Source organism: Centropristis striata, chromosome 23, assembly GCF_030273125.1.
Source record: "Centropristis striata isolate RG_2023a ecotype Rhode Island chromosome 23, C.striata_1.0, whole genome shotgun sequence".
In the NCBI taxonomy this organism is placed as follows: Eukaryota; Metazoa; Chordata; class Actinopteri; order Perciformes; family Serranidae; genus Centropristis; species Centropristis striata.
This window is the reverse complement of record NC_081539.1, coordinates 14,868,610-14,883,337: the sequence shown is the minus strand read 5'-3', so window position 1 is coordinate 14,883,337 and position 14,728 is coordinate 14,868,610. Positions and strand designations below refer to the sequence as shown.

The 14,728-nt window shown below is 40.5% G+C and overlaps 1 protein-coding gene across 2 annotated transcripts; it reads left to right on the top strand.

The window, feature by feature from the left end:
• Positions 1 to 1,135: 1,135 nt before the first annotated feature.
• Positions 1,136 to 14,085, top strand: htr5ab (5-hydroxytryptamine (serotonin) receptor 5A, genome duplicate b). Of its 2 annotated transcripts, XM_059326493.1 has the most exons (4): positions 1,547 to 1,580; positions 4,795 to 4,855; positions 4,985 to 5,765; positions 10,327 to 14,085. In XM_059326493.1, exons 3-4 carry the CDS (start codon positions 5,058 to 5,060, stop codon positions 10,657 to 10,659), a joined length of 1,041 nt encoding a protein of 346 aa, XP_059182476.1. In that variant the 5' UTR covers positions 1,547 to 1,580; positions 4,795 to 4,855; positions 4,985 to 5,057; the 3' UTR covers positions 10,660 to 14,085. The 2 variants fall into 2 exon arrangements, with proteins under 2 accessions (XP_059182475.1, XP_059182476.1); XM_059326492.1 differs by lacking the exon at positions 4,795 to 4,855 and having other exon boundaries at positions 1,136 to 1,580.
• Positions 14,086 to 14,728: the final 643 nt, after the last annotated feature.

Here is a 14,728-nt window from a genome sequence, read left to right as displayed (position 1 = left end):
TGGAGAAAATGTGATGCAATGCAGTAATTGGTTCACCTTAAAATAGAGAAAACATGGTGCAGTGCGCTCAAGACAGCCTTCTAATTAAAGAACTTCATAAATTGCCCTCTAGGGTGACCTTCCAGTGAAGAAAATATGATGTTTATTCTATGGTGACCTTACTTGTGAGACAAATCTCCTTAAAATGTAGAAAAGGTGAAGATGAAGGGCTCTCAGTGATGCTGTTCCAGTGGAAAAAACATGATGCAGTGTAGAAAAAAATGCCTTCAAAATAGAGAAAAAATGATGCAGTGCAGTGCCCTCAAGAGTCTTCAAGTGGAGAAAATGTGATGCAATGTAGTAATGGATGCCCCAAAAATAGAGAAAACATAATGCAGTGCCCTCAAGAGATCCCTACAGTTGAGGAACTTGTTAAGTGCCCACTAGGGTGCTCTTCCAGTGGAGAAAACGTAATGCAGTGCACTAATAGGTGCCCTTACGATGGAGAAGGCGTGGTGTAAGGGGAAGGGTGCCTTCCAGTGGAGATGATGCAATTCAGTGACATATAACTGTTGCACTGAGTAGTATTTCGCAAGATTTAATATACACATAATGAAACACTTGTGTGGAACGGTTTCACCATAAATGCATGACAACATTCTGCACTTTGGTGTCTATTTATTTATGTGCTGCCCCTCAGACAGCCTGAGTCCGCCACTGCTCACAGCACCAGTCTGACATGATGAAGTCTGATAGAAATTCTAGATGTTGTTATGGATCAACCTCACTCCTATCCACTCCTGCTCTTTATATAGCTACAGGTCTGTTGCCGAGGAGGGTAATTACCATTAATGAGATAGTTTTGTTTTCAACAGTCACAGAGTGTTCTGTTCCTGTAAGCAGAGTGTTGTTGCAGAAGGAATCCTGTGCAGACTTTGATGATTTAATTAAATTAATCACCCTGGGAGATTTTCTCAGGACAAAGGAAGTGTCCCACTGGAAATTTCAAATGTGCCACAATAGGGAGAAAGTTCATTACAAGTTGCACAGAGCTGCGCTCCTGACAAAACCGTGACATTTGTATTGCGCGAAATGCGCATTAATCTGCAGGACACGAGATAAATGCCATGGGAGTTACAAGGTTGGTTGGTCGCGTGGAAGTATCATCCATCATAAAGCAGCAGGATCCGCGTCTCCTCAAGCAACCTCTGATCACTGCAGAATAAGACTAATTAGACAGAGGGAATGTTTTGTGAGCAGCAACAGTCTGACAATAGAGGCATCGTCTTCCTCCACACCGCATGCCTCTGAAAAGACAGCTGTTGCTCGCGCGCAGTGCACGCCAAAAAACGCACACGCAAAGTCTCCCACATAGCTCGAAAACGCAGTGTTTATCACTTGAATTGGACTCAGTTCCCCCTTCCGACCGCTGCTGCGTGGTTCATTCCAGCGGCTCTGTATCCTCAGTGCGAGGTGTGTTTCTGCTGTCATCAACACAGAGCCAGGCGGTTCAATCACTCCGCGAACACAACAGCAAAGTGAATATCGATGGAGCAGAGATTTTCTCCTGCAGGACTGTTTTATGCCGAACTGTTAATGGGGTGAGTTATTTATCCGATTACGATTCCAGTTTTATTTTTCGAACAAGGAGCCGCTTTTTCTTTTTGTTCTTTTAAATTCAAAAGTGAAGCTGTGTTGTTGAGATCTTGTGTAACAAGTGTCTTGGTTGATGATCATCTATAACCAGAGTCAAGTGCAGGCTGGAAACCTCATGGGACACATGAGCCCTGCAGGGAATCCTTAATAATTCTGTTAAAGTTATTATGCTGGTAGTAAGGAAGTATCTCAAAAGCTGTGGATTTCAATAAATGATGCACGTGTTAATGTGTTTTTTGCATGCTTATATTGTTTCCACCAAAACAAAGAAAAAGTGCTGCTGAATACACAAAAGGATTCAAGTTAAAGGTTTGCTTAATAGGCTGCTTTATGGTTGTTTTTTTTAAATATGACCCAAGCCAGAGGACACATCTACATACCTTCCCTTTCCTTTCAGTTGCAAATGTCAGCCCTCTGAAGCCGAGGATGAACTCTCCTTGGTGAAAATCGTGTAACAAATGAGCACACAACCGGTGCAGAATGAAGAGCTCAACACAAAGAGAATGCCATTCACTCGCTGGCTGCTTTTTACAATCACAAGGTTGTGTGTTTGAACACAAAGATGACTTAGAATTGAGATGTATAAGTACTTTTTACCTGAATCTGAAGCTGGCAGCCTTTAATGTTTTGTTAAAAAATATTTTTATTAACAGGCTGATTGCATAGAGGCTAAAAATGAATCATAACCAGAAACACAAACTATATTTAGGACTTGCAAATGACTATTCTTTTGCAACGAAGAAAACTTAATTTCAGAAATATGCAAAACACATTAATCTAAGTTTGTGTCCAACATTTTGATTTCCGCAGCACTCGATGCAGTGTGGCCTTCTTGCAAAGAAGCTCTAAAGATATGGGATATGCTCATTTGTTTTAATAATATTGAAATATATGTGGTCTGGAAATATCCCCCTGCTTCAGCTCTGTAGGCAACATGACATCTTTTTTCTTATAATGATCATTTTCACGTCTTTCCTCCAACCTGCATTAAAAAGTAAAACCTTCCCACCTTATCGTAGGTAATGAGATGTTAATCACCCTCTGTCCCTGTTTAATTTCTCACAGTTAACTAAAATCCCCATAAGGCTCTCGAGCAAATACGCCCAGTGAACCGGCTGGCACTTGCAAGGCTCGAGACAGTGACTGACCTGAATTGACACTTTACCCACACAGCTGTCTAAAAAACACCATAGGCTTAAATGTATTCAGTTGTTATCCTTTGACGTCAGTGAACATGATTCCTGTCTTCCTGTCTGTCAGTCAGTGTCTCGCCCCTCACTTCCCTCACATATGCATGTATACATTTGCATGCGTCTTTTCAGTCTTGTGTGCCTGTCTTTCAGAGAGTGAGTGACAGCCGCCGTTTGAGGGAGGGAACAGGCATGTTTGATTGCCTGTTCCCTTCATAACGGTTGTCCAATTTCATGGCTATTAGGCTTGTTAATAGGCGCAGGGAGAAGAGAGAGCAGAGGGCCTATCCGTGTGCTTGGTTGGTCCCTTTGATTAGAAGGGCATGGGTTGTGATGCTAAGAGACAGTGTCACATGTCACATAAATACAGACGGGGACATGGCTGATATTGTTAGTACCTATCGGGCCTTATTGATGAGGCTCAATGATTGATAACAAGCAGAACACACCAACACAGCCCACTGAGTGTAAAAACATATATTAATTAAGCATTTAATAAGGAACTGTCATATTTTTTTCCTGCTGATTTTCTTGCAACACTTTAAAATTCAAGCAACATTCGATTGATTTATTCATCCATCAGATTAATGCTTCAGTAGTACAACCAAAAGTAATGATATTATAAGACAAACAGCCACAAGAATATGATCCTATTGATTAAATCCTGCAATTCAAATCTGACTCAATTAGGGACAATTATTTCAACTAAATTATATTTAGCTGCACTCATTATGGACACTTGCGTGTGCCCAGAGGCCTGGGAAAAACCTGAGCAACTCATCTAGTTCCCTTCATTACGGTGTCACAAGGAAGAGACATACAAAATTAATCATTGTATTTAATATTCATGACTGTGGGTAAAACTGCACCTTAAAAGACAAAAGTCGATGTGGTTAATGCACTGAGTCAAGGTAAGAAACTGCAGTATGAACTTTTAAACTGCCTGGGAGGGTTGTTAGAAACAAGAGCAGGTTGTTGGTTGTTAAAACTGATTTATAAATAAGAAATTATAATTAGTGATTGAAATTAACATCCTATGAGATTGTTAAATCAGGCACATCTGAATATGATTTCCAAAACATGATGCATGAAATCGTTATTGCCCCCAGTGATGCTGCTGAAAACGATGCTTCTGTGATTCAGAGGCATCTGAGTTATCATAACAATGTATTCTGGAGCAAAAATTACGGATTTTTAATGTTAGATGAATCATTCTGTGTATTTTTCATTAAAATCTGAAATAAAAATAGTCACTGAAATTGTGATACTGAAATAGTTTAATTGTGCAATTGTCCTACTTAGTTGGTCTATTCATTAACATTGTTTAAAGTTTGATGATTGATTGTATATAGCAGTTGTACGTTTTAAAGATTGATACAAAACTCCAGCTAACAGACAGTATGCATGGTTGTTGATATGAGATTCATTGTTTCTGCACTGTTGAACATTGTGTAGACTTTCCAACTTGCTGAGCCTCTCCTGCGGATGTATTGATAGAGCTGGCATGTCAAATCTGTTCTTTTGTGAATCTGAAACTAAGACAATCCTATGTTAATACAGAGTGGCTCTCCAGCACACTCTCTCATTTAAAGTGAAAATAGATGCTGCACTCCGCAACCACTTAAAACATACAACTCCACCATGTTGAACAGAGGGATCTCTCTATTGGGTACGAGAGTGAGATATTCCAGAATGAGTGTACAACAAAAGACTCCACTTAAAACTGTTCATTTTGCACCAGAGGTCTGACTTTGATGCAAATCAAAGGACAGCAGTGGGATGATGAAACTGAATATTTATGGTCTTTTCTAGACCCCGAGATGTTCCAGAGTACTTTTGAGCCTTTTTAACAGCAGATGAAATTGCACTTGAAAGTTGTAGGCAGGTTGCTTGACAGCTGTTAGAAACTCAAGTGCTTTTAACTATTGTGAGCAAAATCACTAAAGTACCTCTCTTTTGAACGACACAGTGATGTACACTACTGCTTTTACGCAATGTTGCAAAGCCAGCCGTAAAAACCTACTATTTTTGTGAGTATTGCATTAACCTTTAGCATATATTGTTGAATTTAAACACTGATACTAAAGGTTTACAAAATACAGACTATGTATGACATTCAAATTCAAATAATTTCTTCCTGTTCTCTCTCCCCACTGCAGAATGCATCAACTGCCTGCAAAAACTGTCTCTGAATCATCTTGGCCCTTGGCTGCGGGGCCGTGAGCAGCTACCATGACGTACCCCAACAGCAGCATACTGACAGCCAACTCCAGTGGAGCTTTGGACGGCCATGACTCCGGGGGAAACATCTACCGGCCTTTTTCTGTTTTCAGCGTACTCACTCTCACATTACTGGCAATGCTGGTGGTGGCTACCTTCGTGTGGAACTTGCTGGTTCTGGTGACCATCCTGAGGGTGAGGACGTTCCACCGGGTGCCCCACAACCTTGTGGCTTCCATGGCCATCTCTGACGTGATGGTGGCCGCCCTGGTCATGCCGCTGAGCCTCGTCCACGAGCTGAATGGCAGGCTGTGGAAACTGGGCCGCGTGCTGTGCCAGGTGTGGATCTCCTTCGACGTGCTCTGCTGCACGGCCAGCATCTGGAACGTGACGGCCATTGCGCTGGACCGCTACTGGTCCATCACCAGGCACCTCGAGTACACGCTCAAGACGCGCAAAAAGATCTCCAATGTGATGATCGCACTCACGTGGCTGCTGTCCTCTATAATTTCTCTATCGCCTCTTTTTGGCTGGGGGGAGACCTACACAGAGGGGATGAAGTGCCAGGTGAGCCAGGAGCCGTCCTACACGATCTTCTCCACCTTCGGAGCATTTTACCTGCCACTTTGTGTGGTGCTGTTTGTGTACTGGAAGATCTACAAGGCTGCCAAGTTTCGGATTGGCTCCCGCAAAACCAACACAATAACACCCATGGCTGAGGTGATTATTCTTTTTCTTTTTTTTTGATACATTTTCTTAAAATAACTCTTTATCTTTATCACTTGTTAGGGTATTGGGTAATGGATGGACACTCATTGAAATTAATCAGAGGGAGAGAATAAGCTGTATGCGAGCCAGCATTTTGGGTGACAGCATGTAATATATCACTCATGTTGAGATGCTGTTTTGGAGGTAATAAACCACATTTTCTGAGTATAAATAAGCTGTGTTGGTCAGCAGTTGTGTGTTCCGAGAGAGACACCTGACGCAACCCAGACACCAGAATAAAATGCTGGTGTTGTAAATTTCTGCAAACCACAGATACATGGAATCGTGATGTTTCTGAACTGCTGTAACCCATTTCTCAATCACTTCCCTTCAGGACCCCTTGGTGCCAGTTTTTGTTGCACTGTGTCACAGTTTTAAACATGTGGTTAATGTTGTGTATTCAAGCAAAACAACTTGGTTAACTTTAGGAAAAGATTGCGATTTGGGTTAAAATGAGTACTCCTGTAATGTAACTTACTGCATTTTCACACACAATCTAACCACGGTCTCCGGAGTCTGAAAACCTGGGGTGTCTCATTCAGATGCAAAGGTGCCGAATATGTTTAATAACAACATATCTGGGGTTTGCAGAAACTTAAAGTTCAAACATCTTATGGTGGTTACCACCAGAAAACTTAAAAACTTAATTTAGATGGCCAGGAGAAAGGCAGTGAAATCAAGATTAGCACACGTATTTATACAACAATGAAACAATATTTTTAAGCCCTGAATGAGAAGACTACAGCTCCAGTTACATTGGAAACTGCCCAGTAGAAAAGCCAGCAGGAGCCACCAGCAGCTTTCAGCATGCAAGAGCTGCCACAGCGGCCACCATCAAAATAAGGTAGACGATGGCCAGCCAAGGAGAAAAGTGATGGAGGAGTGCAAGTTTACTTCAGGGACAACAAATGCTGCCTATGTGGGAAGGAGAGGCATAATGCCACAGGCAAAAGCCCAGTATTAGAGTCTAGCAGTGTGTAGCAAATTTGGGGGAGAAAATGTTCCTCCAAGTAAGTAAGAGAAGTCTCTACAAGTAAAGAGACTGAGGAAAACTTTTACCGAGGAGCAGTAAGTAAGAGAAACCAGGGCAATGCAGAGCATTGGACAGAATAAATAAATATAGGACACACTCCACTTGGGTTCAGAAAACAAGTGTACACAGCTCAAAGAGCCACTACTCCTCTGCTGGAACGATAATAGATAGCCACAGACATATGTGAGTCTAGAGGCAATCACTACATTGTGACATCACACTATTAGTCATTTTACTCGGAAATCTTGCACCTGCCTACAACCACAACAGAGTAGGTTGTTTAAGTCACTAAAAAACCACATTTGCAAGATCGGGCATTCCTAATCAGATAGCTAGTGATAATTCAGCTACACAATACACAAGTGAGTCCGAGAAAGGCTTTTGCAGGTATTATGACATTGATCACGCAACATCTAGTCCTCATGACCCACCAGAGCGTGCTGTTAAAACTCACGAAACGACCATTAGCATTAATGCAACGCTGACGACTCCTACCAGTATAAGCCCCACAGAGCCACTCATGGGACGAAAGATCAGAACCACACTCCATTCACTCGAATATAATCTGGTCCCTAAGTGGCCAGATAAAGCCCTCATCAGAGGCAGAGATGCAAAGACACGGAGAGGCATCCTTCATCCAGGAGAGCCGCAACTGGGAGCGTAGGGGCTATGAAAGGGAGCTGAGAGCCAGTATAATATCAGGGCTTTGGTTGTGTGCAGAGTGAGAGAAATGGACTTAACACACACTTGTGATGTAAAGGTATTGGGCAAAAAATGCAGATGGACTCTCCTTGAAACAGAGAGCTTGAATAAGCAGATAAACTAACTGTGACGGGCTGAACATGAGTCAGCAAAGTTAGTTGAGCGGAATAAGGATTTAGGCTTTAATGAAGCACATGTTCATCAAAACAAACATCAAAGTGTATTGGCCAGCATTTTATTCGATACCCCTCGTATATCCATTATGAATATTTTTCCTTCCTCTCCTCATCTGGCTGATGCCCCTAACCCACAAATATGACCTGCTGTGCAATTATTTATCATCCCCGCTGATGAGCTATTCAACAGCAATCAGGGAAACATAAGTATCTGATGCATGAGCATACGGACAAATAATTGCAACAATCCTGCTCATCACCACCAGGTTGTTAATGTGCGTAGGCAGAAGGTAGGAGGCTATAAATACCACCTCTAGCATCTTTAATAGGCCACTGCACCTTCCTGGCTTTGGTATTTCTCTAATCAGCAGACACAAAGGTCTGCATCTATTCCGCAAACATTTAATCAGGCAAATTTTCCCCATGAAAATTGAACTGGCAACTTAGAAATGATCACAGAAGGGAGAAATGTTTCAGACAATACACACTAAAGGACTTCCTTTTCATTTATGTAATGCATGCACTTTGAGTTTTCCCCCAAATCCTCAAGACACCCCTTAGTTATGCAAGTGTGACATCAGTTGGCCTGAAATTAGGAGCTCATGGTCAAGGAGGACCAATTGTAAAATAAATTAAGCCCCGTCTTTTATTGCTTTGGTAGACCAAGACCATGTCAAGATTCATTACACAGGCAATCGCTCTCGAAGATATATCAATTAAATCGAATATGTTTTATTAGTCATTTTGCTTTCCACAGACATACCCGCAGCTTATGGTTGCATTATGCGTGTCTCATTACCCAGCCAGGGTTTATTCTCATCATTTCCCAGCGTACATCCAAGAGTCGAGGCACCGAGCCCTGCAAAGTGTCTGCGCGGAGTTGCGATATGAGCGATGGCATCCACATCCAAGATAATAAACCTGCACTCATCCACCCACTCAGAGACATTAAGACATACACACTCGGATACACATGCCACCAGAAATAGAGTGTATTGATAGGTAAGGAGCACGGATTCCTGGCCTAGATTCACAAATAACTCAATGCTGTCTTCTTGACTGATTTGCCCGGCCTTCAACGGTACATTTATCTTTCTTTCCTGAACACTTATAGCCTTTTAAAATATTAAAAGGGGTAAATGAAAACTTCTTAACTAGATAAAAAAAGACATTTATCAATATCTGTAGAAGGGAGGCTGTAATCAGAAGAGAAAAGAAAGCATCAGTTACAGAGTATGTAGACTCACTTTGACTAGAGATGGTTCTCAGCCCTTCTGCTAATAATCAGCATTCATTTAGAGTCATGAGATAATTAGCTAAGCAGAAAAACTGGAATTAAAGGGAAACAGGTAGCCTCTTTGTCCAAAGGTGGTGGTCTTATTAGAGAAACAACCTACAGTTGAAACCAGAAGTTGACATACACTATATAAAAGAGATTTTAAAAAAGTAATACAGAAGTAATAAAAACATTGTCTAAAAATTATCTCTCTCATTATTCTGGCATTTAGCAAATAGAAATAATTTTGGTAATCCTAATTGACCTAAAACAGAAAAAGTTTAACCTGATTTAATGTCAGACAGTGAGAAAAAAAAAGATTGTGTCTTTTTATATAGTGTATATAAACTTCTGGTTTGAATTGTATGTGGTCATATGAGTTGGGGGACCAAGTTTCTAAAGAGTCTGATGACTGCTTTATAAAAACTCAGCTCTAAGGTTTCTGGAAAGAATAATTTGGCAATTTGTTTAACGAGCGGAAGCTAGATTTTGTTTTAAGTGAGTCATTTAAGGTGAGTTATAACCTCATCAGTGACCTGCTGTTAGAAGTAGGATCTTCAGGCCATTTTCGCTCTTGCACCATCTAATGTTGAGGTGTCCTCAACCATCCGCTGACTTTGAAAACTTCTTCCAAACAGCACTATGCTTTTAACCTCTGGCCTCTGCTGTAAATGGACTTGCTCCATCCATCTTATCAGTTATAAGCCCCACTGACCCGTATTGATTCAACTACATTTACTGCAGAGTGAACAAGTTTCTCCATCTGGGGTGCAGGTTCTCGTTTAAATGTTGAGCAGAACACAACAGTTTAGAGTGTTAGTCTGTGCGCTTTACTTCCGACACATTTAAAGGGAATGGTTTGACTTTATAAAAGCTGTTGGGCTTGCTGAACGACCCGGGCAACTTCACCTGATAAACAAAAAATAAAGTCAGCCTTGAGCTGTAGCAGGCAACAAATGCAAGAAGAGAAAGTCAGCAGATTAATGTTGACATTTTCCTTTTCCTTTTTCCCAGCTGCACAGTGTGTGTAAAATGGCACAAAATGGGCTGCTGGGAAATGCAGATTAAGTCATTGCTCTGGCTTTATGCTGTTTGTGGTGTGTGTGTGTGTGTGTGTGTGTGTGTGTGAAATGAAAGAATAAGCTCTGGCTTGCTGATCCACCTGTTGATTCACACTTCTTTTCTGCCTATAATGCATCTTTTGTTGAGCAACCAAAATGTGTTTATTGTTAGAGATATTGCTTTTTCTAATTCCCACCAGGTTTGTCTGATTTATTAACAAATCAATGGAATAACTGATTTAATTTCTGTTCGGCTCCCTCCCAGGTAAAGGACGAAGCGCATCAGCCACAGATGGTGTTTACCGTGCGCCACGCCACCGTGACCTTCCAGACAGACGGGGACACATGGCGCGAGCAGAAGGAGAAAAAGGCGGCGCTGATGGTAGGCATTTTGATCGGCGTGTTTGTACTTTGCTGGATTCCCTTCTTCATCACCGAGCTCATCGTCCCGCTGTGCTCCTGTGACATCCCGCCCATCTGGAAGAGCATCTTCCTGTGGCTGGGATACTCCAACTCGTTCTTTAACCCGCTCATATACACCGCCTTTAATAAGAACTACAACAATGCCCTGAGGAACCTCTTCTCCAGGCAGCGCTGAGCCACTCGGCCACGCTCAGCAAACACACTACACCAGCATGCACCTCACAGTGTTACTCTTCCAGACAGTAAAGGACTAAGCTGTCTGTATCCGCCACTCAGTCATCCTTCAGATAGATGAGACCCAGAGACTATGTCTGAAAAACTGTCTTTATAAATGTGTTGTTTTTATTTATGTTTTGTTCTGTTTATTACCATGCTGAGGTAACCTCACAGCTGGACTGAGACGGGTGTCTGAGCTACTGTCTCTACAAAGAGAGGGAATAAATTGGTTGTTTTGCAGCAGTAGTGGATACGTTGCTGTCTACTTGTTGCTTTCCTTCTGACGTTTCAGGCTTATTAGGGAGGAAGCTATGTTAATGCTCTCGTAAACAGTTTCATCATCATATGTGAAGCTGCTGGGAATAATTTCAAAGTAAAGCTGAAAGAAATATTCATGAAAAATATTTTAGAACTGCACAAAATTAACCTCATAATCAATAAGCCAAGAACAAACTGTGGACTCTTTTGTAAACTAGACAACAAAATACGTAACATCACAGATTACATTTCACACAAAAAGAGAAAATGGATTTGATTACAGAAAAAGAATAGAGACCTCCACCTTATAGCGAGGTAGACATGAACTCTACGGCTTCACATGCCATTTAGTCATGCACACTTTGAGATAAATGTGCAATCTCTCCTGTGATGCCTGCTATATATACAGCAATTCTCTTTGCACATACACCTACACACTCTCATGTCTTTTATAAGGCAGGAAACAGCAGAACAAGTTATTATTTCCATCATCTTTGAATAGATGCATTATTGAGAAACTGCAGCCATGAATAATCACATCTCACTCAGATAAATAAAAAGATACAGAATATATGTGAACTGGAGTAAAGCTATTCGAAGCACTATCACAAAAAGAGATTTATGATAGGTTAACAGGAACCAAATGGAAAATAAAAGACAGCTTTATTGTATAAAGAAGCAAAAGTGCAGAGACAATGCATGTTTTCAAGTATAACTTGTGGCATTATATTAAAGTAGGGGGGTTATGGGAGTAAGAGATGCTAATGTTAACGAATACAAATATCCCTTAATGGGTATAGCACACAAAAAATGTATGCTTCATTTGGTCTAATGATGTTTTTTATACGATTCCCCCGTTCCCTGCACAAATTGCCACTTTCCACCAAATGTGTTCAACACTGTAGAATCAGTACTTTATTCTGTTGTGTAATATATTGTAATGTGAGGAATCAAGCATGAGAAACTGATCCTTAGGAAATTGTTGTGCTATATGTAAGTGACCTCCTGTTGGAGATCAAAGTATTATCAATCTAACATCACTGTTCAGTGAAAACCATGTATCTCCAGATTTGGTTTCAGAAAAACTGAAAGGTTAAGAAAATGATCCTATTCTTGGGCTAAATTAACCATTAAATTAGGCTAAGATTCTTCATGCTAAATTTAGCATTGCTTAATGGTAATGCACAGAAAGACAATGCTACCCACGCTGATGTTTAGCAGGTTCAACATTTATCATGTTCACCTTTGTTTAGTGTGTTAGCATGCTAACATTTGCAGCTGATGCAGGTGTTTGGTCATAAACAACAAAAAAACAAACATAATGATGAACGAAAAGTTAGGGGGTCAATAAAGTTATTACACATCATCCTGACGGGGACATGAATGTATGTGCCGACTGACTGATCCAAAGTCCTGCACCCTGTAGTTGCTGTTGCTTAGTTAGACCATCGACTGTATAAAAAATGGTGGACGTAGTCACTGTGACGTCAAACATTGGCCTCAAATCCAGCATTTTGGCCTTCATCATATTGATTTTTCGCAACCAATGTATGAACTAAATGGATTGGGAGCCAGAATAATACTGCGCTAGCTAGCTAGCTAGTTAGCAAGGGGCAATCAAAATGAACAGCCGACTCCTTAGAGTGTCTTTTAGTTCAACTGAACACTGAACTGAAGATTTTTAAGCCACGAGACACGAGCCACGAGATTTATGAAGTCAAAACACACTGTGAAAGGGTAGAAGGTTCAGACAAGCTTGAATAAAAGGGACCATGCTAACGCTGGTTCTGTTAAGCTGCTGCTGAGTGTATTCCTGTGTATCAGGCGATGTAGCAAGGACTACAGTACTTCCTGTTGGGATGTTAGTCATGTATATCCTAATAAATACCACCAAAAAAGTTACTTCAGGGGCAAACAGAGATAATGTAAATAAAGGAAGTAAGCCTTGCTGAAGGGAAGTGGATGGGGCAGGATGTAGGATCACTCAATTCCATGGCAATTTCTTTTGAGTTTCACTGAAAAACACAAATAGTGCTAGAGGAAAAGTCAGGGGATCACCAAAGTTATGTTTTTATCCATACTAATCTATCCAGTTTTTAGATAGGACATAAGATAAACATTGCCATTCCTAGAGCCATGCTGCTGGCATTCGCTTAAAAAAAACCCCATTGGACTATATTTTTAAAAAATGCATTGTTGCAAAGTTGACAATGGGTGTTTTAGCTCATGGAAAGTTGACATTTTCGAGATATATCGTTTTTCATACAACTAAAAATATTACAAAAGAATACAATAGAATACTATAAAAAATATTTTTTTCTATACAATTCAGGCTACTATCTGTGAGACAAGACCTACCTGGTCTCTACCTGACCTCAAGCTTTTACCTTGATTTGTACTTTTACATTATATTTTACTGTATATTAAAAACTTACAGACCTCAAATGACATGGTTTATGAGCAAGTATTTTTTTTCCGTAAGTATAAGTAATTCTCAATAGTAAAAAAAAAAAAAAAGACATTTTAATATACTACATTATTAAGGTGAACAGAGTAATATAATATTATGATGAAGAAACAGAAATCTATGTGAAAAGAAAATGAGACCACTAGTTGCAATGGTGGTTCTAGTGAAACAATATTCTGTGGTAAATAAAATGCATGGAATATAGACAGAAACAGAAACCTTATTAGATATGGTAAAATAACCGACAGTGCTGGTAATTTTTTAGCATTTCTTTCATGTATTTATTGCATGACTTGGTGGTCGACTCGAGCCATTGATGTTCTGCAGGATTCTCTTATTCTAATGACTTCTCACCGCTCTGCAGATTGCCAGAGGATGGTTGATTATTCACCCTTTGCCCCTCTTGAGTCTTGTTCTGTGTGGTGACCCAGCTCAGGAAATGCAAAGTGTTTGCAAAAATGTATTGTTAGCCATCCATCTGTTTCCATTTTTCATGTTGAAAAGAGAGGAAAAAAAGTGGACATTTACCTCCTTCAGAGGCACTTGTTTTTGAAAATTCATACTTGTATTCATACCTACAAAACAGACATAAAAGTAGTGGATTTTGAATGTTTCATCATGTGTAATTGTGTCAGTGTTTTTTTCAATGTGTGCATGTTTTCTTCCACAGAAGCCTTGGATGATAAAATTGAAAATAAATAAGCCCTTGATTTGTGATACACAGCGTCAAGCTCAGCACTTTGACAAAAAAGCTTAACATATTCAGGTGGTGCATATTTGCTATTTGCTAACAGTTGGCTACAGACACACACATGTTCACAAACACACACATGCCTGCATAGACTAACACATACAGAAAAGGAAAAAATGAGAAGGAGGAGGTGTTTTCAGTTTTGATAATTCATTTGTATGATCATCATTGCCCGACTACTGGAGGTCATTTCATAAACAGGAGTTGGCGTGTCCCATCACTCTATGGAGCCATTGCCAGCATGCACATTTTGGAGCCAGGAGTGAGCCTCCTGTTCAAAGGAGCACATCCATCCATGCTTTCAGGGGAAGACAGCATGCATGAAAATTCGGCTTGGCTAAACTGACTTAGGATTAGAACCAGATGCCTCTGGCAAGGCAAACCTGTGCTTTAGCTACTGAGTTTTACAGAAATAGATTCAACAAGCAGCCTCATCATGCATGTACAGTGATATAATACACTTTGTCAGCACACGCCACAATATGACAAATGGAATATGTGGCCAAATACAGACACTTGTGATTTTAATAATATATTGTGCATACCTTGATT

Coding starts and splice junctions, on each gene's coding strand:
- htr5ab (XM_059326492.1), top strand. CDS start 5,058: ATGACGTACCCCAACAGCAGCATACTGACAGCCAACTCCAGTGGAGCT. Junction 5,766..10,326: donor CAATAACACCCATGGCTGAG/GTGATTATTCTT, acceptor GCTCCCTCCCAG/GTAAAGGACGAAGCGCATCA.